The sequence below is a fragment of the Vicugna pacos genome, chromosome 7 (genome assembly GCF_048564905.1).
Source record: "Vicugna pacos chromosome 7, VicPac4, whole genome shotgun sequence".
Taxonomy (NCBI): Eukaryota; Metazoa; Chordata; class Mammalia; order Artiodactyla; family Camelidae; genus Vicugna; species Vicugna pacos.
The window spans coordinates 74,099,845-74,125,940 of record NC_132993.1 but is presented as its reverse complement, the minus strand read 5'-3'; the positions used below and the strand labels follow the sequence as shown (position 1 = coordinate 74,125,940).

The 26,096-nt window shown below is 39.0% G+C and overlaps 1 protein-coding gene and 1 long non-coding RNA gene across 5 annotated transcripts in view; one reads left to right on the top strand and one right to left on the bottom strand.

Annotated features, from left to right (window-relative positions):
* Positions 1–1,329: 1,329 nt before the first annotated feature.
* On the bottom strand, positions 1,330–20,104 carry LOC116281318 (uncharacterized). Of its 3 annotated transcripts, none has more exons than XR_012074556.1 (4): positions 20,090–20,104; positions 19,328–19,466; positions 1,944–2,243; positions 1,330–1,753 (listed from the first exon to the last, which is right to left on the bottom strand). It is a non-coding gene; the product is annotated as an uncharacterized lncRNA (long non-coding RNA). The 3 variants fall into 3 exon arrangements; XR_004190751.2 differs by lacking the exon at positions 20,090–20,104 and adding an exon at positions 19,628–19,642; XR_012074555.1 differs by lacking the exon at positions 20,090–20,104 and adding an exon at positions 19,628–19,642 and having other exon boundaries at positions 19,328–19,462.
* The window catches only part of RSBN1L (round spermatid basic protein 1 like), a 56,775-nt gene continuing 50,616 nt past the window's right edge, over positions 19,938–26,096 (top strand). For both annotated transcript variants that reach the window (XM_031679752.2, XM_031679751.2), the window contains exon 1: positions 19,938–20,554. In XM_031679752.2, the coding sequence (XP_031535612.1) occupies positions 19,984–20,554 (571 nt within the window). In that variant the 5' untranslated portion in view covers positions 19,938–19,983. The remainder of the gene's footprint in view (positions 20,555–26,096) is intronic.

The window sequence follows — 26,096 nt, the reverse complement described above, 5'->3', positions numbered from 1 at the left end:
CAGGAGACTATTTTCAGTGTTATGCCATAAGCATTTTAAATTTCAGAAAATCTATAGAAATGCAACTGCACTATATTTTTCAGTTTAGCAAAATATGGTCAGGACATAGGAATGTTCACAAAGCATAGGAATGTTCACAAAAGATGCTGTACAACACTGGACATCTGCTTTTTAAGTGAACACTCCTGAACAACCACCTACAATCAGTTCACTGGCTTCACTGCCTGGATACAGCGTGCAGCTAACTTGTCCCACGGCACATAGCACAGAGGTGTCAGATGGGTACTTGTAATGATTAGGCCAACATCAGAGAACAGCAGTCTAAAAATGTACAAAAGAATCATCTCATTCATACGGCATGGCAAAGAATTGAGTCTCAACCATGTGCTTGTTCACTTACTGGAACAGATTCAAAGCTGTGGGAGAAAAACACACGCCAAATAATAACGCTGTCTGGTGGCACTTCTTGAGTCAATTTCATAGCAAACTGGGGTGAAATATATTTGGACAAAAATGTACATCAGCTTGTAAACTCAAAAAAGAAAAAAAACCTGAAGTTAACAGTTTTATTTTAAATAACAATATTTATAATACATTAGAAATTATATCCTTAATAAATATTTAAACTAAAAAATTTTGGATGTCAACTTAAAATTGTATAAGGAGATGCACAGATTTTCAAATTCTCTTGGAGAGATGCAAAATAAATTTTTTGAGGATCACTGTTCTAGCCTATAAATATCGGACTCCCAACCATTTCCACCTCTCAGTCTCTGAGTAAGTGCTTCATTTTGGGCTTTGAGGAGGAATGATGCATTGACAGGGTGAGACTGGAGAAGTTGGGCAGAATCAGACCAGAGATGAGTATCTGGTGAGGTCTCTGCTCCGTGTGGCCGCATGATTATCCTCTCCCAGTGGCTGGGCGTGATGCTGCTCTGTCCTTTGTTACAAAACTCACCACCCAGTCAGCAAAGGATGAAGGGCCAGTGAAGCTCAGGGGCCTTCAGTTCACAACTGAATTATCCCAAGTGACCAGAGCACTCAGTTCTGCCTTATGACTGAGAAAGTCAGTGCTTTCTCTGTTTTCTCTCACCCTCTCCCTTCCCCCTGGCCTTTAACTTCTTAGTGTACATGGCACTGCTGTGTTCTGCTGACTTCACTCCCACTTAAAATAAGTGTTGACTGCCAAGTACAGAAATGATAAAATACCTGGGGAACCTGATGGAAAGGGTATTTTCCACCCTTGCTGAGCTGCACGTATTTTCTCCTGAGGTGGTCTCTGTCATTTCCTATTCTGAGAAACAATCAAAAAACACCAATGCGACACAATTCATTTCTGTGCAGAGTGCCTAATTTTATTTTATTTTTTCAAGGGGCTTCTTACACCTTGCTGTTTTTTTTTTTAAATAACCACCATTTGTGTTCCATGTTCGACATCAGTGTCTGAGCCAGTCTCTATGCAGTTGGCCATTTCTCCACAGCCAGGACTTTAGATACGGCAGATTGTCTGAAGTCTCTGAAGCTTGCTCTGCAGGTGCCCTTTGCTTGAATCTTATCTCAAAGTGGTGTATAGTTCTACAGAGACCGCTGGGCCTGGCCTGGCTGCTTCTGGCTCAGTCTACAGGATTGGCTGAAACTTGTTGCCCCTTCTCGCTCTCTTCTGCTTTCTTGAAGTAGTTATAACTTTAGTAGAGTATTTTTTTCTTGAACTCACATGGAGTGGTCTTTTTACCTTCTTATATATCTTCAGCACCTGTTAAGGCGATAAAGTGAGCCCAGAGGTCATTGGCTGCGAGAAGAGAAGGGGGCTGGGTGGAAAAGCGAGGAGCTAAGGAGGAGGTTTGTGCCAGGCAAGGGCAGGATTACTGGGGACAGGGTGTGTTGGCAGGGGAAGAGGATACAAATGGGAAAGGAGAGGAGGAGCTTGGGCAGGACTATCTGACCTTGCCTCTTGATCCAGGCTGAGAGGTGGTCTTCCTCTTCTTCCACCGCTTGGTGCTTGTGGTTTGTGGCTCCCATGATTTCTCGGTCACTTTTGCCATGTTGAAGCCTCTCAGTTGTCTACCTGTCTGCCAGGCCTGCCCTCGGTATATATACCTCTCCCCAGGACAGTGAGGAGTCACGCCCATTTTGCTTTGTTTGGTCAGCAGGGCATTCCCCACAACCAATGGTGGCTGTGGGGGGCTTACACATCACAAAGGACCACTCCTGAGGGGTTGGGTTGCTGGGGAGGCCCAGATGCCCTGGTTGGAAAAAGTACTCACGGAAGAGCCTTCCCACACTGACCTGCCATCCCTCCTAGTCTCCTAAGTTCACTTCCTGCTGTACACACGGCAAAGCAGGTATTTCCTCCACATCATTCCCCATGGTTTATTCTACTGTCTCCCACCTTTCACTGTCACTTAGTATTTTGGATACCTTATGTAAAATCAGCAAGATACAGGTATGGCAGCCTGCTCGGAAAAGCCTAGGAATTAGGGAATTAGGGGAAAGTGTTTGAGGCATGGTGTCGTTCATTGTCAGATTAGACAAGAAGCATGTGAAATATAAATCGGGGCAAAGTGGGTGTGTGCACGTGTGTGTATACTAGGGTTAGTCATTCCCAAGAAATAAGATTAAAGTTATGGAAAAAAAGATTAAATTCAGGGAAGGGTGTGCATATATGTTTATAGATATTGTCTGTGAATATTTTTGGAGCAAAGATGGTTGAAGAAAATTAATCTTCTTCAAAGAAGCAAGGAGCTTTAACTTCAAATTCTGGATGGTTCAAGCAGAGATCAAAAGCAGAGGCTCACCTCCAGACCAGAAATCACCTTTCTCCCTATCTGCACCTGTCCCCTCAACAAGTGGCAGTAATGACAAATCTATAGAGACAAGGCAGATTAATGATTGACTAGGGCTGGCAGGAGAGTAGAGGAAATAGAGGGTGACTGCTAATGGTATGTGTCTTCTCTGGCGTGATGAAAATGTTCTGCAATTAGATCATGGTGATAGTTGCACAACTTTGTGAATATACAAAAAGAATAACTGAACTGTTAAAAAAAATCATTGGTATGATTTAGTTATATTACAAAATGATTTTAACTACTATTCTGGTTCAAGTTGGCTGACCGACAGTGCATATTTCTCTCTTCTCCCCCAAGAGGCCCTGATACAACAATAACAAAACATTTGTAGAACTACAACCTGAAGAGAATGACAGGGAGGCCACCCCTGGCTAAGAGATTACATTTCTGGAAAGAGGAAAACTAGTAGAGGAAGAGTTACTGAAGAAAGAGGGCACAGGACAGTGCAGTACTGAATATGCGGAGAGGAGAGTGTGGCCGAGGGGACAGCCATTCCTTTCTGCAGAACCTGGCATTACCTCAGGAATGGGAAGCATCAGGTCATCAAGAGCAAGGTAGTGAGAGGATGAGTATCCTAGAACTCAAAAGGAGTATCTTGATCCTATTCTACCAGTTATGTAGATGGCTTACAAATGGGGGAGGGAAGTGATCTGGCTTTTAATTATTTTTGGTTATTATTGTATTTACTCCAGCAGAGGCCTGCCCACCTGGAGCTGGGGTTCCTTTAAGATCCAGGAGAATAAATCGGGCAGTTGTGCAGGTGCAGACTGAGCTGTCTCGTTAAAAAGGCTGTAGTGACTGGCACATCAAGACAAAACTTGCCTTCACATGGGGCACTTTGTATACTCCATCTAACAAATTTAACTCTTGCCACTGTCCCATCTTCTCTTGCAACAGATTAAAAGATTAAAAGCGTTGCAGGCAGCCATTCCAAAATACATTAAATCTTTAAATTCCAACAAAATGGATTAGCCTTATTAAGGTTCTTGAGAGTAAAACTACATACAATGGGTAGGAATAAGAGCGGGACTGTTTAGCTCAGTGAAAAAAAAGTTTCTATCAACTAGGAAAATTCAAATAGAACAGGCTATTCTGTGAGGTAGCAAATCCCCATTCACTGAGAACCTACGTGCTGATCAATGCTGTAAAACAACCGTCAGCCTTGCAGCTGCACTCAAGGTTATTTTTAGTATATGCTGTGAAAAGGGGTTTCGTCTGAATGTTCCTCTGAATTATCCACCAAGTGATCACTCTGTAGCTTCCCAGACACTTCTCTGCCAATCTCTAGGTTCAATTCTGCTGGTCTCTGCCTAGAACTATGGTTAGAATCGCCACAAAAGAAGCTTATTCCCTCACAAACAGTGCCAGAGGAGGTGTGAGGGGGCAAGCCTTCTAAAGGAATAACCACTAGTGTAAGTTTCATGCTTTATTGAGCATAACCATATTTTAAAAAAAGATTTTCCCTTGCTTTTGCTTTTGTATGTGTGGTAAAATCTCTTCAGAAGAGACACTCAGTGGGCATAACTGCAGCAGATAACCAGAATGTTTCTTTTCTTTTTTCTCCCCCATGGCATGGACTTTTTTTTTTTTTTTAACAAGACCAAGTCATCAGTTATCTTGTAGAATAATCCACATTCTTGATGTTCCCTTTTACTTCGTTTAACACGGTCACTCCCTCAATAATACAAAGACCCAGGAGAAACTGTGAAATTACTTTCAAAGGGTTTGATTGAATTCTTAGCCAAAGGTTAATTTCTTTCTAGGCTTGGTCTGGGGGTTGAGGGGCTGTGGTTGCCCTGGGGGGTGCAAATATAAATCAGATACATTCACTTCACTAAGCTGTTCAAGAGGTGAAATGGGCAGGATGTTAAACCCACTGACCCTGGCTCTAACAGTCATTTAGTGATTTCTTGATCTCAACCTCTACGGTACCATGAACCTGGGTTTCCCTTCTTCCATTTTTGATCTCCATCAAACAATTCCTCACATAATTTTGAGTAAGCTTTATAAAAAGTAAATTATATCCCAGAGGTTTTTTTTAATAGGGCTTGGCATAGTCTAGTCCTTGCAACCTCAGCTTGTACTCACTACATCCTAGGTATACAGATAGTCATTCAGTTATACACAAATATTTCTATAGTGCTTATTATTTAAAGTACATTGTTCTAGACAAAAGAGAATAATCTTTTCCTCAAGAAACTCAATATTCTATTTGTTCCTTGAATAAGCCCAGCTACCTTGTTCTGTCTCAGGGCCTTTGCACAAGCTATTCTCTGACTAGAATGCTTTTCTTTTCACTTTCTATTCCTTTTCTGACTGTTCTATTTAAAATAGTTTCTTCTACTCCTGCTGCAGAACTGTTTATTTGCTTCATAACTCATACCAGCATATATATATATATAGATATATACACACACACACACAGATTTTTTTGGTGTAATACATCTATTCTGTAAGGCTGGGGTCATATTCACTTAGTTTGCCACTGTATACCTAAAATTTACCATAATGACTGTTAGCACATGGTAGGGGCTCAATAAATATTTGCTAAAAGAATAAAGACTCTGATTATATTTTTATTGAAAAGATTCACTGACAATCAATTATCTGAATAGTCTGTTATTTACATTCTTTTAAATGTATATTTCAGGAAGGTAGAAGTCTCTAAATTGTGATGTATGGGCTGTCAGACTGGCACCTGACATATCTTGATCTTAGAAATACGAGCCATCTAATAAATGCCATGAATGCAAAAACTCTTAATTCTGAGTCCACTGCTATCCCCTCTCCATGTAGTGCTATTTTTAAAATAATAATCTAAGCATATAAAAAGTATATATAGTTTCAAATATTTATCAGCTTTACAGCAATATGACTGTAAGTCATAGGTGAGGGAAAAAAATAACCATGTATGAAACTGGACAAACCGGTTTTTGAGTTTATTGGAGTCCAAAGGTAGCAAAGGTATAGTTAAGCGAACAGAGAGAAAATAGAAACTGCTAAAAGAACAGAGGTAAGAGCAGAAAAAGGGAAGAAGTCATGAGAATAGTAGATATTACATTCTTGGCCAAGTAGCTAGTTCTAGGTCACAGACTGCTGTGTCGGTCACAAAGGGGACCACATTAGAGATGATGGATGGATTCTTATAAATCCAATTCCACTGTGGGAAAGCAACTTCAAGTATAGGCCCTAGTATCACAGGTCAGTGGGATATTTATTATTCCCATATCGTGTAAATTCCTGTTCATTCTGCTAACATATTACACAGTGAAGACAGAATATACATCCACAAAATATAGAACTTCCAGACTAGATATAAGAAACAAAGATTTAAAACATCAAGGGTATATAGCCCTCTGTCATGGAGTAAGCTGCCTAATGTAGTTATTACATATTTCGCTTCCACATAAGAATTCATTTGAAGAAAGGATTCTCTTACTTTAAAAAGTCTGAAAACTACTTGTCTAGTTGATGGCAGAACTATTACAAATACACATGGATTTTTTTTTAAAAGTGGTGATATTTCAAAATGCTTCATTTGATTTGCATAAATAAGGCCAAAAATTATCAACTATTCCATGGCCCACAAAGATCTAAAATGCCCCAAATATAATTCATAAAATATACTTTATATTAATATTATTAATTAAATAATGTATTGCTGACTTCTAGATTTTGCAGACTTACAAATACGCTTCAAATATATACATCTGAGTGTAGGATATCATTGCTGGCGTTGAAAACTCTCTCGATCATTTTGTTTTGGAACCTCAAATGACTAACATATAATTTCTATAAAAAGGACTGACTGTCCTTAATACTTGAAAATTATGTAGCTAGAATAATACATATTTTGCCTACAGTCTTCCCTACACTGATGATATACTATTAAATTCTTCACAGCTATGACTTCTGTTGATAGGACTCTGTTTCTGATTTTAGTTCCACTTCTGCCTAATGGGTTTAAGTGATACTCTTTTTTCAAAAAGAAAAGGAAAAAAAAAACCCCAGAAAAAATACTCTTTCTTAAATGTAATTTTCCCCCCAAAGTGTTACATATTATCACCCTGTCTGTTTTGAGCTAAAGGTAAATATTTTCTAATTTCTCCTTCCTTTAACACAAACTATACTAAACACAAATGTGAACAATTTGTTTTCAAACTATGTTTTTAAGAAGTAAAGTACTGTAAAGGCAAGAAATTAAGCTAAAGTAAATCACTGAATATTGAGACTCAATAATGACAGGAGATAAATAGTTCTAACTAAAACACAAACCAACTCTTCCTTTGCTCCTTATCATCTGATCAGGGTTTCCAAACTTTCTGATCATGTACCATGCATTCGTTCTCCAGGACTGTTGTGACAAAGTACCACAAACTAGGTGGCTTAAACAACAGAGTATTATGTCTCACAGTTTGGGAGACTGGGAGTCCAAGATCAAGGTGTCAGCATGGATAGTTTCCTCTGAGGGCTGTAAGGGAGGGATCCGTTCCATGCTTCTCCTCTAGCTCCTAACAGAAGATTGGCAATCTTGGAGTTCCCTGGCTTAGAGGAGCATTACCTCAATGTCTACCTTCATCTCGATGTCATGTTTGCCTTTTTGTAAGGACACCAGTCATACTAGATTAGGGGCCAACTGTACTCTAGTACAACCTCATCTTAACTAACTGCATCTACAATGACTCTGTTTTCAGTTAGGGTCACATTCTGAAACACCTGAGGTTAACATTTCAACAAATTCTGTGGAGGGATGCAATTCAACCCATACGGCACCATAATACACATATATTTATTTATTTATAAATTACTTATACCCACTACTGCAGTTAAGAATTATATACACTGTAATCCTTACACAATTAGAAAATTTAAAAAGACAAGACAAAGGTAAATATACAAAGGAGTAGTAATATTTTCTTTCTGAACCCTAACAGATTGCCTCGCATACTGTGGATTATACCCATCTCATCACAAAGGATAAAATCAAACTCTTTGGCTTGATATATCCCACCTCACACGATCTGTCCTCTGCTTACTTTGCCTGCCTCTTCTCCTGTCACCCACAGCATACCCAGCATTCCAACCAATATGAAATACTTGCAGTTTCCCACATATGCTAGGCTCTTTCTCGGTTCAAAAACTCTGCACATCCTGTTTCCTATTGCTGGAATGTGCGCACTCTCTTTGCTTCCCATGAACACATGGTGAACACCCAGTCATTTTCTGAAACTCAGCTCAAATGTCATCTCCTCTGGAAAATCTACACAGACTCCTCTAGGCAGCACAAAGCACTTTTTCAGGGCACGTAGCACCTTGTTCATATCTCTATTATTGCAAATTTCTATTTACATATATATTTAGGCAGAACTGATATTTAACCATTTTTGACCTGAAAAATTGATGCAACTTTAGGGGTTTGAACTTAACATTTCACTGGATCACAATTCCATTGAGAGAAAGGACTGTACTATTCATTTTTATATTTCCAGTGACTAAAATGTAGTCTGACATAAAGTAAATCCTTAATACATGCTTCTTAAAATTAAGGAAAGGCTTATACAAATCTTCCGCTTTCAGATTTTCCTTTTCAAGAATGGGTAAGTATTGACTCGATCCCTCCTATACAAATAAACCATTGGTTTAAGATTCCTTGGCTTTATTTAATTCAACAGTATTTTGAACTATTTTCCCTCGCTTTTGCATCTATGTGTGTGGTAAAATCTCTTCAAAAGGGACAGTTGATTTTTAAAAACAGAGAAAAAGCTGGAAGAAAGTAAGTATTGTTTTGTAATTAAGATAAAAATATTTCATAATTTTACCATTTTACTTTCAAAATATTTTTATGCTTTCCAATAAAAAACATAAGTAATCATAAGTAGGAATATAACAGGAGAACTAAAGGATTAGTTGTACAAAATGAATATGACCTTTTAAATTCCAACAATATTTTAGTGAGGTAAATCTAATTTCAGAATGTCAAGTTTCTCCGAATTTTATTCAGTTTGTACTGTAAGGAGAGGTAAAAGCCATGGCCTGTAGAAATATTCAGCTACTCAGGAAGCAATACCCGGTGAAGTCTGCGAGCAATTAGCAGGAAGTGAAACACAGTTATGTGAACATTTTCCACCCTTCCTCATTAATCCCTTAAGTTAACAGAATGCTTGCACTGAGTCTTCAGCATGCCAAGGCAGTCACGAGCAACACCTTTCCCAGTCTGGCTCTAGTCCACTTAAAGACTCCTTTTATGGCACTTTATATCCCTTATACCTGAACTACCATGAACTTCTCACAGAGAATACCATATTAAACATGTCATTATTCCACATCTTTTTCCAAATGCTCTTTCCTCAGCCTCAAAAGTCTTCTTCCATCTTCTCTTTCTACTAAATCTTTCAAAATTCAGTTTGAATATCATCTTCTCTGGGATGCTCTACCTCATTTCTCTAGCTCGAGTTGTTGATTTGCCTTTTCTATTTTCAGTGCACATAGTTCATGCCACCATTGCGTTATTTTAACCACAGTGCTATAATTTAACTGTTGACACCTATCTTCTCAATTATCACAGAGTGCTGGGTAAACTACAGATATTCAGTATCATCTTTGTATAAATAAATAAGAAATGAAATGACAGTCTTGATTAACAAAGCACCAATGAAAAGCTTATTTAAAAATAGAAATTGTAACTTCTGAGCTGCTCCATGAGGACAGGGACCATGTCTGCCTTATCTGTTACTATATTCCTAGCACTTAGCCTATTGCCTGGCACCATGTGGGTACTTTATAAATATTTACTAACTAAATACTTAATGTATATGGAAAATAAGAAAAAGCAGAATATCTAATAATTACTTGAAGATAAACTGACTAGGTAATAAGAGAAACACCTCTAGCATAAGAGATAGTATAACAGGGAAAAAAGAAACTAGAAAATAATAACAGCATTGATTAGCAAAAAATGTTTTTAAATTACTAAACATCTTATTATAAACATGAAAAAATACTGGGGGGAGAGGCAATATAAATTGAAGTAAATATGATTTATGTTTTCAATTAGTCATAGAGTAGTCAAAGACATTAGCCTACCAATAGAAATAAATTAACAATGGTCCGAACATCTGCAAAAAAAAAAAAATCCGTATCATTTGCCACTATTCTGTGTTTTTCTGTTTAATGCCTCTACTTGGGGCATCAGAAGTGGTATTTAATCCCTAAACTGAGTTAGTTATTAAGTGCACCACATTATGACTGGCTACCTGTAATTCATATCAGTGCTGCATTATTTTAGGCTTGTTTCCCTATGATAATCATTGAAGCACTTCACTTGGCATCATCATCAAACAATATTTAAGAGGACCTCTCTGCCTCTAAAACGTATGCTCATGTACTGACAGTTCACTGTGAAGAAGCTGACGATACTGACCATCCATATCACCCACACTTTTGACCTAGATCAAGGTGATGGGCAAGGCGCTCTGGTAGTATTTGTAAACTCAGACAGTAAGATTAAGACTTCAGGGCAAACTCCACCCAAAGTTACAACAACTTTACACATGGAAAGCTTATCCTCTTTGCTTGGCACTTGGACTTGTCCATCTGTGCTGGCAAGCTTAGATGTGGTAAACCTTGACCCCAGGTTTCATGCCTTGGTAGTCAAGGTTTCCGGGTACCTGATTTGGACCTCCTTTATCTGTCTTCTTTCACTAACAGATGTAAAACTCCCAGTGACATTATTCTAGGACTTAGAATTTTCTACTCATTGAAATCAAAATAGGGATTAAACAGGGAAAAGACTAGGATTAAAATTCTAAAAATAGAAATTATAATGTAAACAGATTTAATCAGCTTGAGTTAGATTTAAAAGTTAACTAAAAGAGGGTATTTGTTTGACTTTTTTTTTTTTTCAGTTTAGCTCTTTTAGTTATACATCTATTTTTTCAACCTAATGGTATACAGATGTAGTTATTCAGTTGAAGGGAATTAAGAAAAGCCAACACTTGGATCTGGGGCAAGATGCATGTTACTTCGTAGCACTGTTCATAAATTATTCACACAAGCTTTTCAAAGTAGAATCTGTGAAACTGAAAAAAAAAAGAAGAAGAAGAAAGAAATGGTAACTTTGTGACAGTCATAATTTTGTAATTTCCTGGCTCTACTGACATGTGCAGTATTTCCACAAAATTGCTCTTCTGTGGGTCATCTCCTCCCAGAATCTGTTAGACCAGCTCTGGGATGTTCAGGTCACACAGCTTTTCTCTGGGCAACTGAATTATAAATTGTCTCTGGAAGTTCAAGTCACTGTTTATACAGGTCTGTCTGTCCCTACCCTCTCCCACTCTTACTCTTTATCCTAGAAACACTCCTGGACTAGTCTTTTCTATGAGATAAAAGCACTTGTGCCTAGAAGAGCCCTAAGAAACACTACATCTTTTCTGAATGTGTATTTTCTGAACATAGTTTAAGTGACTGACATTTCTAAAAAGGCTTGATCAATGTTTAGATTTAAAATTTTGGCACTTTAGACTTCTGCTTCCTCTTGCAAGGTTGGATGTATTAGAAAGAAAACTGGTTTAGAGTCAGAATGAACATGGAATTACAGTTCAGTTTTGAAAAACACGTTGGAAGACTTTTCAAAGTATGCTTTGAAGTGAAATGCCCACAAACTTGAGGCTTACACAAGGTGCTCAGTAAATGTTATTCTCCTACCCATGGTGATGGTCTGATAGTGTGGCTGAAACTATGAAGCAGAGAACAGTTATTCTGGAGGTGAAATTTTCCTGTTCAAGAACAAAATAAAAGGAAATTCACAAATTGGGTGCAGGCTTGTGTTTTCAATCCAGAAATCCTGTGAGTTTATCATTTTTCTTTACACTTGTTTGCCACACTTGTGTTTTGAGGTTATAATATATACTTTACCCTCTACCTACCAATTCTTAGCTAAAATAGTTCCCTCTTCCCAGAGAATTGACTAGACTACAAAAGTTATGCTTTTCCTTTCAGAGTTTACAACACTGAGTAAGGCTCTTTTTATACATTTTATAGGCTTCACATTCATTTTTTAAAATAAATATCAAATGATCTAATGTCCTTCCACACAAAAACTTTGGCAGCAAAATTAATCTTTCAAGAGACATGATGGATAGTTTCTATTTACACTATTTGGCCCCTTTCACTTTCTACCTTCTTCCTGCTTCCTGGTTGCTGCTGGTTCTCCAATAAAGCCTTTCAACAGCAGCCACTCCCTCACCTACAATTTTCAACATCCCCTAAACTTGAGTACATACTCACACTGGAAAGAAGATTGTGGTTGAGCAAGCGCTTAGGCAGTATTTGTTGTAAAATGATATTAGTGGTTAACAGGTGAGAAGTCAACTCACCTGAAATGTTGAATAAGAAAAATACGGGCTGAAGGCTTTTCAATAATGACAGTTGTGGCCCTTCTTTTTCTCCCCTTATCCAAGTTCCATGCAGGAGAGAAAGGGGGAAGGGCAAGCAGGCTATGTGCCCCCTTCCACTCTTAAAGGGGCTGTCAGGAAAGCCTCACCTAGAGACTTGCAAGGCATCACTGTCATCTCTAGGAGTAAGGGAGGTTGGGCAGTCTATGTTTCTTTGTTTTTTTAGCTAGGCATATTGCAACCTGGATGAAATAAAGTTTTGGGTAGTAAGGAAGAAAGGGGAAAACAGAGACTAGCCATCTCTGCCACAGACATGTTGAGTTTGAGGTGCTTCTGACCTATCTGTGGAAGATGCTGAGTGGTTAGGTCACAAACACAGAGGAGCAGTCAGGTTCAGAGATGTATGGTGCGGAGCCATTACTATAAAAGCAACTTATTGAAGTTATGGGCATTTTATAGATTGGCCAGGAAAAAGAATAATCTGAAGGAAAAAAAGGCCCTTGAACTGAAACTTGAGAACCTCTATTGTTTAATAATGTCTGAGAAGAGGACAGAGCTGATGTGATGAGTCTGAAATGTTTTTGCAATATCCAAGTGAACTGATAGTAGCAGCTGAATTTCACAGATAATTCTCTCTCAGTATCTCCACATTCATCCTTTATTTATTAAAAAAATTTAATATTACATACTAAATGGCTAAACAAATGTTACTTGGGTAATTTTTCTTGTAACCATCTTGCATAATAATTAATTGCCTTTTATTTTTTTAACCAGAGTTACTTTATTTCTGCATGCAACACTTCCACTTATAGCACACAGTATGTCTCAAACCTGGAACCTCAAATGATTCTTTTCTACTTTCTAAATTTAATAATTATTATAATCAGGATGAGGGAAAAGATTTACATAATCATTACAGAGCCCAGTGTTGGTGGATGCCAAATAACTTAATGATGAATCTATGGTTCAGTAGGTTCTCTTGTCACATTTGTATACATGAGTTCAAACTTGATAGGAATCTTATCTGTCAATAGAAAGGACAGCAATATAATGTTACGCAGCTTACTAAGTTTCCTTTCCTATAGTCAATTCCAACAGTTCTTTTAACAGGTTAGGTGTGGATGGATGCAATGCTGGTCCATAAGTTTTTTATCTCAGTAATATAAAAGAAGGTTTTCAGATGAATACAAAGAGACTGGCCTTAGATATGTTTTGTTCTAGTTTAATAGAGTCCTTTTTGAAGTTTATTCAGAGATGCTGAACTCCAAGGTTCTGAAGAATGCTATCAAATGACCTTCTTACTCTTGTCACTACTCTATCATCCAAATAGATTTTTTATTTTTGCTAAAGGACAAGATTATGTTAGTGTTTTTCTTATAGCCCTCACCATCCCTACATGAGGTATAACACCCATAAACTTTCATGCTACAAACTTGACGTTGCTTCACCAATTCAGATCTGCAGCTTACAGCTACTATTCTATACCTTAGGAAGAGTTACAGAAAGGCATTCTGAGTCATATGAACTTTCAATGCATCAGTGTACTAACACATTAAGAAACGGTAAAACTAATGTATTAACAAGTCACTATGACTAAAATGCACATGTAAGTATAAGATGATTCATCGGAAAGCTAAAATTTTGACTTTTTTGTGGATAAAACTTTCAACTACTATAGAAGTATCCTATCAGTTTCTGGCAAAAGCAACTAAATTGGCGAATCAGAATTTGGTCTGAGTTATTAACAGATTTATCATTTAATAAATACTTGGTGAGTGTTTAATGTATACAAGGCATTTTGTTAAGTTCCAGAGATACACTGGTGAATAAGAGTGAGTAAGAAAGATATGGCTCCTGGTCCCTTGGAGGTTACTGTTTACTGAGGGAGAGAAACAATAAAGAGTAAAGAAATAACTGTAAAATAATTACAAACTGTGATAGGTGCTCTGAAAGAGAGAGAATGCTGTGACAGAGAATAATGAAAAGAGCCACCTTAAACTGAATGGTGAAGGAAGGCCTGTAATGGTATCTGTCTGCAAGAAGAGAGTTGGGGGTGAGAGGGAGGAAGCATTTCAGGCAGGGAAACAGCCTGGGCTAAGAGTCTGAGGCAGGACTGGGCATGATGAAGGAACAGGGAGAAAGCCATGTGACTGACGCAGCAGGAGAAAGGGGGAGTGTGGAAGAGATGCTCAACTATATTTTCACGTGGTATAATGGTAGAAGTCAAAATCCTAGAGCAAGACTCAGCAAACTGTATCCTGCAGGCTAAATCTATCCCGCCTATTTTTCTGGTTTTATTGGAACCAGCCATGCCCATTCATTTACATATTCTCTGTGGCTGCTTTTGTGATATAAGCAGTAGTTGCTACAGAGACATGTGGTCTGCAAAACCTAAAATATTTACTATTTGGTCTTACAGGACAAGTTTACTGGTTCCTGTCCTAGATGTGAACTAAATTAGAACTGACCGTAAGAAAGTTGAAACGATCAGGCTGTCCTAATGCACAGAACCACCTTTTACAACTGGCTAGTGATGATTCACATAAGAAAGACACCTATGGATGAGCAGGTCAATGTGGTAGAGGTAGGACTTGAGATATCCATGCTAGAAGGGTAGAAGAGATACATACAAGTATAAATAACGCATTATCTCTGCCCTTGAGGAGCTGGAAGGTTAGAAGCAGAGACTAGTGTGTCAAATGATCCTAGGCAGAATGATGATGGCACAGATTCAACTCTGCTGTGGCAGGTCAGGTAGCACAGTACTAAGGAGCTGCTTGAACCCAATCTTAGAGGATAGGCAGAACTTTGCTGGGGTACTCCAGGCAGAGTAAACAGAATGCACAGAGGGACAGGGAGTGCCTTTCTTTCGCCAATTACATAGTTCAGAATAGATGAAACAGGAAAGCTGCAGGAGAGTGAGAGAGATAGAAGTGCTGGGGTTTTATCAAGAATGGCTTGTATTTATAATAAAAAGTGTGATTTTTACGTCACATGCACAAGGGAACTAGTCAAGAGACTGAGCCATGATCAGGTTTATATTTCAGAAATTATAATTTTGGAAGCAGTATGAAGGATAGTTTAGAAGACGGAAGACTGGAGGCAGAGACCAGTTAGGAAGGAAATCATTGGCAAAATCCAAGCTGCCTTGAGGCCTGATGGCAACAAGCAGCAGAATGGAGAAAAGAAACTGGCTGGAGATAGATAGTGACTCCTTGAATGTGGGGGGTGAGGGAAAAAAGGAAGTCAAAGATTTGCAGGCTTGTAGCTTGAATGAAAAGGTGGATAAAAGGGGGCGGGGGGGGTGGGAAGGGACAGACTGGGATTTCAAAATTGTAGAACAGATAAACAAGATTATACTGTATAGCACAGGGAAATATACACAAGATCTTATGGAAGCTCACAGAGCAAAAAATGTGACAATGAATATATATATGTTCATGTATAAGTGAAAAATTGTGCTCTACACTGGAATTTGACACAACATTGTAAAATGATTATAAATCAATAAAAAATGTTAAAAAAAGAATAAAGTAAAGAACTCAATACTTGCTTTAAAAAAAAAAAAGAAAGAAAAGGTGGATAAGGAATGCAGAAGAATGATCCAGGGGACAATGGGAATGGATGGAATAAAGTCTGAGGTATCTGTGGCTACACAGTTCACGACATCCACCTGGCATATGAATTAGAGTCAGGAAGAGAGGCAGGAGAGAAAGCCTTAGAAAGTGTCAGCATTTATGATAAATCAGAAGACACTGTAATGCATAATACCACACAGAGCTGTGCAGAGTAAGATAAAGAGCAATGACATATCCCTAAGAATCCCCAACATTTACATGGAAGATAGGGAGCAACGCTCAGCTGCTGGGATACAGAAGAGCAGGTAGAGGTGGGGGGCTAGCAGCATAGAGATGAAGAGAATCAGAGTTATGAGGAGTTGAGGTCCTGGCAAATGTTTGGTTCAAGTCATATGTCACAGGTTCTAGGTTGGATAGGGAAGAAAGCATAGAAAGGATGGATTGGTGTAGGACTGCCAGATTTACTGGGAATATAAACAAGGGACATGCAGTTAAATCTGAATTTCACATAAACAAAGAATACTTTTTTTTTTAGTATAAATAGGTTCCAACACTAAAAATTTATTCATCGTTTATCTGAAATTCAAATTTAGCTGAGTAGCCTATACTTTTCTTGGCAATCATAATTAGGGAGAAAAGAAAGATCTAGAGATGAGAGTTCTCCTGAGGTTATAGGGCAAGGGCATGGTGCAGAAGAGTGAGAAAGCTGAATATTAAACCACTATAGTTTAGGATTTCAGAGATGGAAGAGTGATGAAAGATCAAGGAGGGTCCACTGGAGTTTGTGGCTTGAACAATGGAAATGCAGGTCCAAGGAGAAACACTGAGGCAAGAATAGTGGATGGGTCATTAAGATGGATTCTGAAGTTAGTTAAAATGATGGCTGGAGGGTAGAGGGATGAACATGAGCTAAGTATCAAGGTCTTCAATAAATGTGGTAAAATGACCACAAAGACAGTGACGGATGGTACAGCCATACCACAAAAATCTCATAGGAGGAAGGGCTTTGCATGATATTGAAAGAGTAATAATAATCTGAAATTCTGTGATGCAGAACTGGGGAGGCAAACTTGAAAAGTACAGTCTGTGTCCTCAGCAGGCAGTCAGGTTTCAGACAAGAAGATGGAGAAGCAGGGTATAGACTAGTATGTTTTCAACAGAGCTGCTGTTACAGAGGAGGGAATGGAAAAAGGTGGGAGAGATTATCAGTGAGGCAACAACAAGTAAAAAGAAATGAAGCTGAGAAGAAGAAGAACAAACAAGGAAGGAATCTAGTCCTGACAGAAAGAGAAGGCTTCTCCAAGGAAGTGAGGCTTAGCTTGAGATGAGATCCAAAGGATGTGATATCTCAGAGGTACCTCATGTTCATCAGGCCCAAAGTCAAAGAGCATCCAAACTAGTCACTCTTCCAGTGTTTCCTAGCTCAGTGAATGGTCCCACTACCCATCAAGTCATGCAGGTTAGAAACATAAGTTATTCATGATATCTATCTCCATTAAGCCCATTAGCCAAACCATCACGTAATCATCAGGTAGAGGAAACAACAAATGCAATATTCCTAAAGTGAAAGATAGAACACTGTATTCTGGAAATTAAGGACCTTTTACTCTGAAATAGAAGAGGAAGGGGCTAGATCATGATGGGTTTTGTAGGTCAATTAAAGATTTCGTTCTTTATCCTAAAAGCAATGGAAGCCATTGACAGATCTGAAGCAAGGAAAGTGACATGATCAGATTTAGGTTTGAAAAGAGCATTCTCAGTAGAATGGAAAACAGATCTGAGAAAACTGGAATATAAGAAGACCAAAAAAAAAAAAAAAAAGGCTAGTGTAGTCATCCAGGTGAGAAGGGTGGCTTTGGAAAAGGGTGCCAATGGTAGCTATGGAGAGAAGTGGATGGTTTTAGTGCTAGTAGAGATTAAGCCAGTAGGAACTGGTGATAGTGGTGGGATTTCTCTCCTAGTTCATGATGTTTAGGAATGATCTAGTTGAAAAGGAATGGCCAATTATACAGCTGAGAAGATAGATAACTGAGCATGTTTTATAACAGCACTGTCCTTAGATCTGGGTGAGGACCCTCCTGCTGCTGCAAAGGGCAAGGAGTCTGTGAGTCAAGGGGCCATGTCTGCCAGGAGCCTGCACTCCTCTTTCAGACTGGCTAGATCTGAGGGCAGATGGAGCAGCTGATGACACACCACCCTCTGCATGAGGTTCAGGAGTGTGGACAAATGCTTGGACATGTTGGGTGAGGTGAGTGAAGCCAAGCTGGGAATGGGAAGAGAACAGGGTCAGTCTGAGGACTTTAGAAGTCTGAGAATTCTAAATTTAAATCTGGCCTTCCAGATCATTATTTAAGAAGATTTGCCACGGTAGCAGAGTAGAACATATTTTTAATAATAGTTTGTTATCTTGATTTATAACTTCAATACTTAGACACATGGTCTGTAAGCCTCCATAACCACACTCATGCTCAGGCTCTACAAATTTAGGGTCAGACTTGATAAGTGTGTATAATAGTATAAAAGAGTACAGTGCAAGTAGTAATAAATTTAGGTGAGAGTACACTTTAACCGGGTCTTTATGAAGTCAGATTTTCCAGACTTCTGTGTGGGAAATGAGAAAATAAATGGTGCAACTTTTCAGGAACTGTATTAATGTACATAAGAGACAGTTTAGAGGCCAAAAGAGACCTTAGTGATCAAATTTACTCACTTAACCAATAAAACAGAAATTCTGACAAATACAGGCACCCTCACAAAGCTGGTTAGTAGCAGATATTTCCAGCCCCATACTCTGTCTACTCTTCCACCAATGCTACTTTTCAGGAAGACATCTACCGCCAGTTAAATCTAACTACAAAGTTTACACTTGCTTTCATTGTTATGAATTAAAGGAAGTATAGTAAATACTTTTCATTACTTTATAAATGAGGCACCTAAAAAAGTCTACAAACCAATATTAACTTTGACTCCAAAATATTCTAAAAAACCAACCCCCCTCACTCCTCAAAAGTGATAACAAAATAAATCCAACTTCATGAGGTCACAAAAATTGGTAATCCTGGAAAACTACTCTTAATTGTTTTCCACAAAGTTACAGGCAACTTAGGGCTCCTTTTAGGACACAAAATATCATGTGACTGGTCATCTCCTGATTTGACTATTTTTACTTCTCCATATTTTTCCTATTTTGACTTTTTTGGTCTCATGTAAGACCTGAAAGTAAAATTACAGCTGTGCTCTTCACTTTGGTTGCAATTACTGTAACCCATCTCCCCAAATTACTCACCTTCAAAGCCAGAAAACAAAGCACATGCTTACAAAACATCTAACACTCAGCGTACTAACTAAACGCTAAAACACACACTTAAAATCCTTTCTTTTCAAATATCTATAAATATCGCTAATGGATTTTTCTTAGCGAATCTGAGTTATAATAATGACAATAAAATTAAAATCCTTCAGGGTCCAATCACAAAAGTTAAAAAAAAAAAAATCTCCGGAAGAGTCTTACCTTCAAGCTCGGTAGTAATCTGAAAGTTCTAGGTTTGCAAGAAGTTATCTCCCTCAGAGATGTATCAGAGATGACGATCTCAGCAAACAGTAACATATCTTGTCAGGACACCAAGTGACTCCCATTAATCGACTACTGCCTACCAGAAGGAAGGATTTAATTTCCGGCAAAATTTTCTCCTCAGAGCTGAGAATCTGAGAAATTCGGCTTTTCTCAGCGGGAAGGGGCAGAGGAGGGGCCAAAGGGACCCCAGGAAAAACTGAAGGGAAAGAAATGCAAGACAAAGTCATCGAGGCAAACCTGGGCCGGGGCAGATTTTGGGGTCTGGAGTGGGATTCTTCTCGGACACCCACGGGTCGCACCAGAGCTCACGGTGGCGACCACTGGAAGACCCTCCTCTCACAGCTCGCTCGCTCACTAGCCGCGCCCCGCGCAGCTGTGACCTCCAAAACTAGTACGCTAGGCCAGCCTCCCTATCCACTACGGCTCGAGACTCGCACCTTTGATTGGTTCTTAGAGGGATCCCTCAGAGTGACTCGCCCAATGGAGGGCCTGGCCGGTGGCCGGGCCGCTCTGCCTCTCCCCCGCCCCCAGCGGAGAGCCCGCCCCTGCCCCGCGTCGCGAGCGGAGGAGAGTAAATACAACAGGAGCGCAAAATGGCGGAACCGCCAAGCCCAATGCACGGCGCCGCCGCCTCCACCGTCGTGTCGGAGAAAGAACCGTTTGGCAAGCTGCATCCCCCTTCCCGGGACCCGCCGGCACCTCTGTCCGCCAAGAAGATCCGGACTGAGGAGAAGAAGGCGCCGCGGAGACTGAACGGAGAAGGAGGCAGCGGCGGGAACAGCAGACAGCTGCAGTCGCCGGCGGCACCTTCGCCTCAGAGCTATGGCAGCCCCGCGTCTTGGAGCTTTGCCGCTCTGTCTGCTGCCCCCTCCCCGTCCTCTGCTCGGAGCAGTTTCTCTTTTTCCGCCGGCACGGCCGTCCCCTCCCCAGCCTCCGCTTCCTCGTCCCAGTCGGTGCCGCGCAAACTGCTGGTGCCTCCTACGCTGCTGCACGCTCAGCCTCACCAGCTCCTGCTGCCGGCCGCCGCCTCCTCGGCCACCGCCAAGCCGCGCAGACCCAAGGAGAAGCGAGAGAAGGAACGGAGGAGGCACGGCCTCGGTGGGGCGGGCGAGGCCGGCGGGGCTGCCCGCGAGGAGAACGGGGAGATGAAGCCACTGCCGCGAGGTGGGTGCCGGTGCCGAGAGGGGGGAGGGGAGGGCGCCTGGGGTCCCCGCCACCCCCTGCACCAGCGGGGCCCGGGCAGGGGGCGCGCCGGGGCCGCATGCGCCAGCCTGTAGAGGGCGGGGGGCGTCCCGTTCTCCGCAGGCGATTTTGCAGTCCCCACGGGGACAGGAAATGGAGCCTGTAATTTCGGTCGCAGCGAAAAGAAATGGCCCACACTCTTATTTTCTATATCGTTTCTGCCTCCCAGTTAATGCGCTGCAGGATTTGTAGAATTCGGTCGGGAGGACCCGCCTAGGGGTGTTTGGCCAAGGAGGGAGATGGGAGGGAATGGGATCGGGAAGGGTTTGGTCCTGTAAAAGATGACTGATTATTAGACCGTTTAGACGTGATCACGGAATTTATATTTGTGACACAGGCTCCAACGCCAGAAAATTCTGTCAAAAAAGGGGGTGTGGAGAACATTGGCGTCAGCTGGAAGCTACCAGAGGCCTGAGCATTTCATCCCTATTAGGGAAATGAGGTAGCGTGCAGGGCCCGGAGTGTGCTGTTTCATAAGGTACCCTCCTTGCACCCTCCTCTCGGCTGCGTATTCTAAAGTGTTTTGAGTGGTCCTGTTTGAAATACCACCCCTCAGAAAGAATTTGCAGCCATGTTCTTCTTTTCATGCAGCATATGATAAAATCAGGAGCATTGACTTTTTTTTTTTTGGCCAGACCAAGTACTTGCTGCAAAATGTTTCAGCATCAGAGAGAGGCAAATTCTTAAGCGTCCTTTTCGGACACGGTTAGACGGTTTTCTTTTAAAATGTAGGCTAGTCGTGTAATTTTCAGAAAGTTTCTTTAAAACAGATGGTTCTACCTTTTTAGCTGTTGATACACAGTGATTTGGCAGTGGTACAACATGGAGACTGGTTGAAAATTAGATCTTTATGTGAGCAAAAGCTTAAAGCAGATAATGATCTTCATTATAATGTGCGTTGATAGTGTATCAAAGTATTTTTTGTATTTTAGGAAACATGAAATGTCAAGCAGTTTTAATGTTGATATAATGGTAGCTTAGATCATGAAAAATTCTCTGTATGTTTGAAGTAGAATAGCTGTTTTCACAATTTTAAAAAATGTTGCACACGAGTATGTAGCAACAGTGTTAACTTTGATATTTCGCCTGTAGCAAAGCTTTGACATCTGAGCACAGCCATCAGGTACTCTGGCACAAGGTAAAGAAGATCTCAGCTTTGGAGTGTTGTTTCTAGGAAAGTGGTTTTGAGGATGAAATTTATACAACTTTTAGTCAGGTATTTTAAAGGTATTTTTTTAAATATTTACATTTAAACGTTGAAAGTGCCTGTAAGTCTGCATTTGCAGCTCAGTATCAGTCTTATTTGTGATGTGTAAACAGTATATTTGCTCTCTAAAGTCCTTTGAATGAGGAAGTGAGTTGGGTATAACCCTGTTGATGTATTGGAATGGCTGAAAATAAATAAGCCTTCTTTAACAATTGTAACTCAAAATATGGAGCACATTAATGATATTTAAAGTGAAATGGCTGTTAAAGTTTTCTAGTCTTTTAAATTACATTTAGAATCCTCCTTTTGAAGGCTGCAGCTGACATCGTTAAGCCTTAACATATGCATTGATAGCTTTTGCATTAAAATGTTTTTCCATGATTGATGTAAGTTTTTTTGAGTAGTGACTAGATAGTAACAGTATGGTAAGATTTTCTTTTCTTTTCTTTCTTTGTTTTATTTTTTATTTTTTGATATGAATGCTGCTATTTTATTGAGAGAAAACTAAAAATCAAAGAGAAGGATTGCTTTTCAGTGTCTTGGTGGCAAATTTAATGGTGAAAATCTTTCCCTCTTAATTTTGGAAGTACTCATATCCTTCTAAAGGTCAGATTTAACTGACTTGACATTGTTTTACTCAACTAAGGAGACTTTTAAGCAACAGTAGTGTTAAAATAGCAAGATTATATACATGCATTCAGTATAGATGCAACTGCAAATATAAAAGTCCGAATTTGCAATACAATTCTCATTTTGGGGGGCTTTTTGTGATAATCTTAGTGAATGGATGACTGACCAAGTGCTCTTTTAGGTATATAACTCTTTCTGGTGTTGCTCTAAGTTGGATACTTCATAGGATAGCATGTAGAATGGTTCAGTGACTCCCACAATTAACCCATAGCTCACTGATTGACCAGTCTTAACCAGAACTGGAAATTAGCTATAAAAACACCAAAGCAAGGAAAATAGATCCTTCACTCAAAAATAAATAAATCAACAAAAAATCCAAAAGATCCAGCCCCCAAACTCCATTAAGCAATTAAGCACCTGTATTTATTTGTAGTAGGGTCTTTTTTTAAGTCTTTAGTTAGAACTGCTAAATTTTTACATAAGCTACCATTCTCATAAATTATTTGGATTAAATGAAAGTGTGTGTATGAAAGACAGGGCATTTGGTAAATGTTATTTGAGTCAGAAGCATGATGATTTTTTTTTTTTAGCCTCATAACAAATCAAACGGTGTGTCAGTCCAGGTAGAGGAAGAATCATTGACAGATCTGATGAACAGGAGAATAATAAAAGCATACCAGTCTAGGCCCACTTGGTATAAGGGCTGATGCCTTACACACCTAAAACCTCTGAGGCCATCTAGTCATAGTGCTAAAGCTGGCTTCGTATGATAGCCTGAGTCATCAAATAGAAGTTAAATTTATTTTTTATAAAAAGAAAAAGCTCAAAACATTTTAGATTTTTAGAACTATAAGATAACCAGATTTTGGTGCATGAGAGGTAATCTACTGAAGAGTTCACAGCCCATTTTCCTTGAAGACTGAATAAATTATTAACTGGTAAATGCAGAAGGTAAAAGTGGACATGTGCTGAACGTATCTAACATTTAGAATTACAGCAAACAAGTGAACATTTTTAGATAGTAAGCTGCCTTAACTGATTTCACTGACCTATAAAACTTGTATAGATCTTCTAGTTTTTGTTAGTATTTTGGCTTTACGTTTATTAACTTATTTCCTTAGAATGACCTTCTGAAGTATTCTAAGACAAAACTAGAATATTTCACTGAATTTTTGCCTTGAAAGTGTAGTTAAAGAATTTAACTCTCATAAAAAATAGAGGCTTTTCTTAGAATTGAACAGTTTGAGGTATATGTCAGTGATTTTAAAGGCGTAGGTGTTCAAAGATTTTTCCAACTAGGCTTTCCCCCATCTTTCTACTGTTGTTATTTCACAGTTTTAGATTAAATTCATATTCAGAGTTTTCATCATTATGACAAATATCTGTCACTGCTGAGATAATAGTTTACTATGATTTCCCTTTCTTGTGTAACGTTTTGTTTTTCATGCCTTATTTTTCATTTGCTTAGTTTTCTCTACCAGTCTTCTTATACCCTCCAGCGACTCTGTAAAATGCTTCTCAGTGCAATTTTCCACATGGTCAAATCTGTCAGATAAACTTATCAGTTCCATTTATTCCTATAGTCATCTCTTCTGTGGCTGTCCTTCCTGCTTTAGTCTGGATTGTTTTCTCTTTAGGTTTATGCTGCAAAACTGTCACCTTGGGACATTCTGGGAATTTCTTTTACTTTTGTTGAGTCCCTTTTTTCCTGGATCCCATGTCTTTTGGTTTATTCCTTCATTTTGGTTTCTCTACTATTACTATGAAAGAATGCGTGAGTGATATATTTTTGAGGGTTTTATTTTTATCCTCACACTTAACCATTGGGCTTTTGAGAGATTTCTGTATTGGAAATCATTTTCCCTCAAAACTTTGGAGGATTATTATCGTTATTAAATTATTGCCTGTCTTCCAACGTTGATTTTGAGAAATTTGATCTCCAAAAAGCTATCTTTGGTTCTATCTGTGAGATTTCGACCCTTTCATGGAATTTTAACATTTCAGCTTTCTTAAAAAAAATGGTTTTATGAACTCTTCTCTGTTTGTATGTTGTAGCATCTTGTTACTTTTTCGTGGACATAGCATCTTCTGTTATAATCTTCAAGGATATTAATTATAGTTTCTTTGATATGTTCTTCTGTGCCTTGCATTGTTTTTGATTCCTCTAATTTTTTTTTTTTGGTCTGTTGTTGTTTTGGTCTCTTAATTTTTTTGGAAGGCTTTCTTCAGATCTGTGTCATCGTTAGCAGTTCCTTTATATTCAAGAGTATGTTCCAAAGCTCTTTGAAAGCTCACTGTGCATGCATGAGCATGGCTTAGTGACTAATGCAGTCCTGTGTTTTTATCTTTCTTTCTTTTCTCTGGGTGGTGGGTAAGAAGGCTTTCAGTTCTTTTAAATAATGGTCCTTCATTTTTCCATTTGTCTGCATAAGTGGAATAATGGAGAGAGGAGTGGATTGGCAGAAGTAATGAGTTTAGGTGACAGGCTTCTAGTGCTGAGTGGGGGAAGAAAGCTACATGTCTCACCATTCAATTTATAAATTTTCACTTAGTCTCCTTGTTTTCAAACCAACACTTCACTTCTTCCTTTTACTGTGTGGGTTGCCCCTGAGCCAGGAGCCACTCTGATTCAGTCTTGCTGAATATGTCTCATTCCCTTAAGAGTGTGGGGTTGGCATAGGGCCGTGGGTAGGGGCGGCAGAGAGCGCTGTGATTCTGCCATCTTGCTTCTCCCAGTGCCTCCAGTTTCTAAGCCTTTCTGGGGTACTGCAGAGTAAGTTAGGATTGTTTGTCATTATATCTTTCTGTAGCGATCTTCTTTCATTATGCCAGGTCATTTACCATTCCACCATCAGCTTTCTGTGTTTACAAGCTGTATTTCACATTATAGTTACAGTATCTCCTAGTTAAATTAAAGGTGGAATTTCTATTTCTATTTCTTTTTTCTCTCTCTTTTTTTTGGCTTTTCAAGAAGAGATCTTAAATTTTAGTCTTTGATTTGTTCCTATTTGTGCGACACTGGTGAAGTCACTTAACCTTTTTGAGCTTATGTTCATCTGTTATTATAGGGATACCTTTTTCATAGTGTTTGTTAGAATTACGTGACCCTGGCATATTGTAGGCATTTATAGGGATATTAGTTCCTAACCTTTCTTTCTTAAATAACACATCGGAGGCATTTCATTTCACTGAATTCATGGATAGGTATAACCTGTATAGTTTTCTCATTGGTATCCTGGTTTCTGAGAATTTTTGGTGTGTATTATTATGAACCATACTAACTTGTTGAACAGTTTTCACCATCCTCAAATGAATTAGTTTCAAATTATGAATAAATACTTAAAATAGGATATTGAGAGAATGATCCTAACTTGTGTGAGTAAAAAAATTATGAAATATTGTGACATATAAAATCTTTTTGTGCATGTGATTAAGGAGAATTCATAATAAAATTACATTCTTACCAACTAATTTTTTTATAACTTAAAACATTTTTATTTCTGAAGGTATGTTAAACTTTGTGTTGTATGTATTATTTTTTCTTGAGTTGTAGATGAAAATTCTTAACTTTTTATCATGAAAAATTTTAATTACAAAAGAAACCAGAAAAGTATAATGACTTCTGGG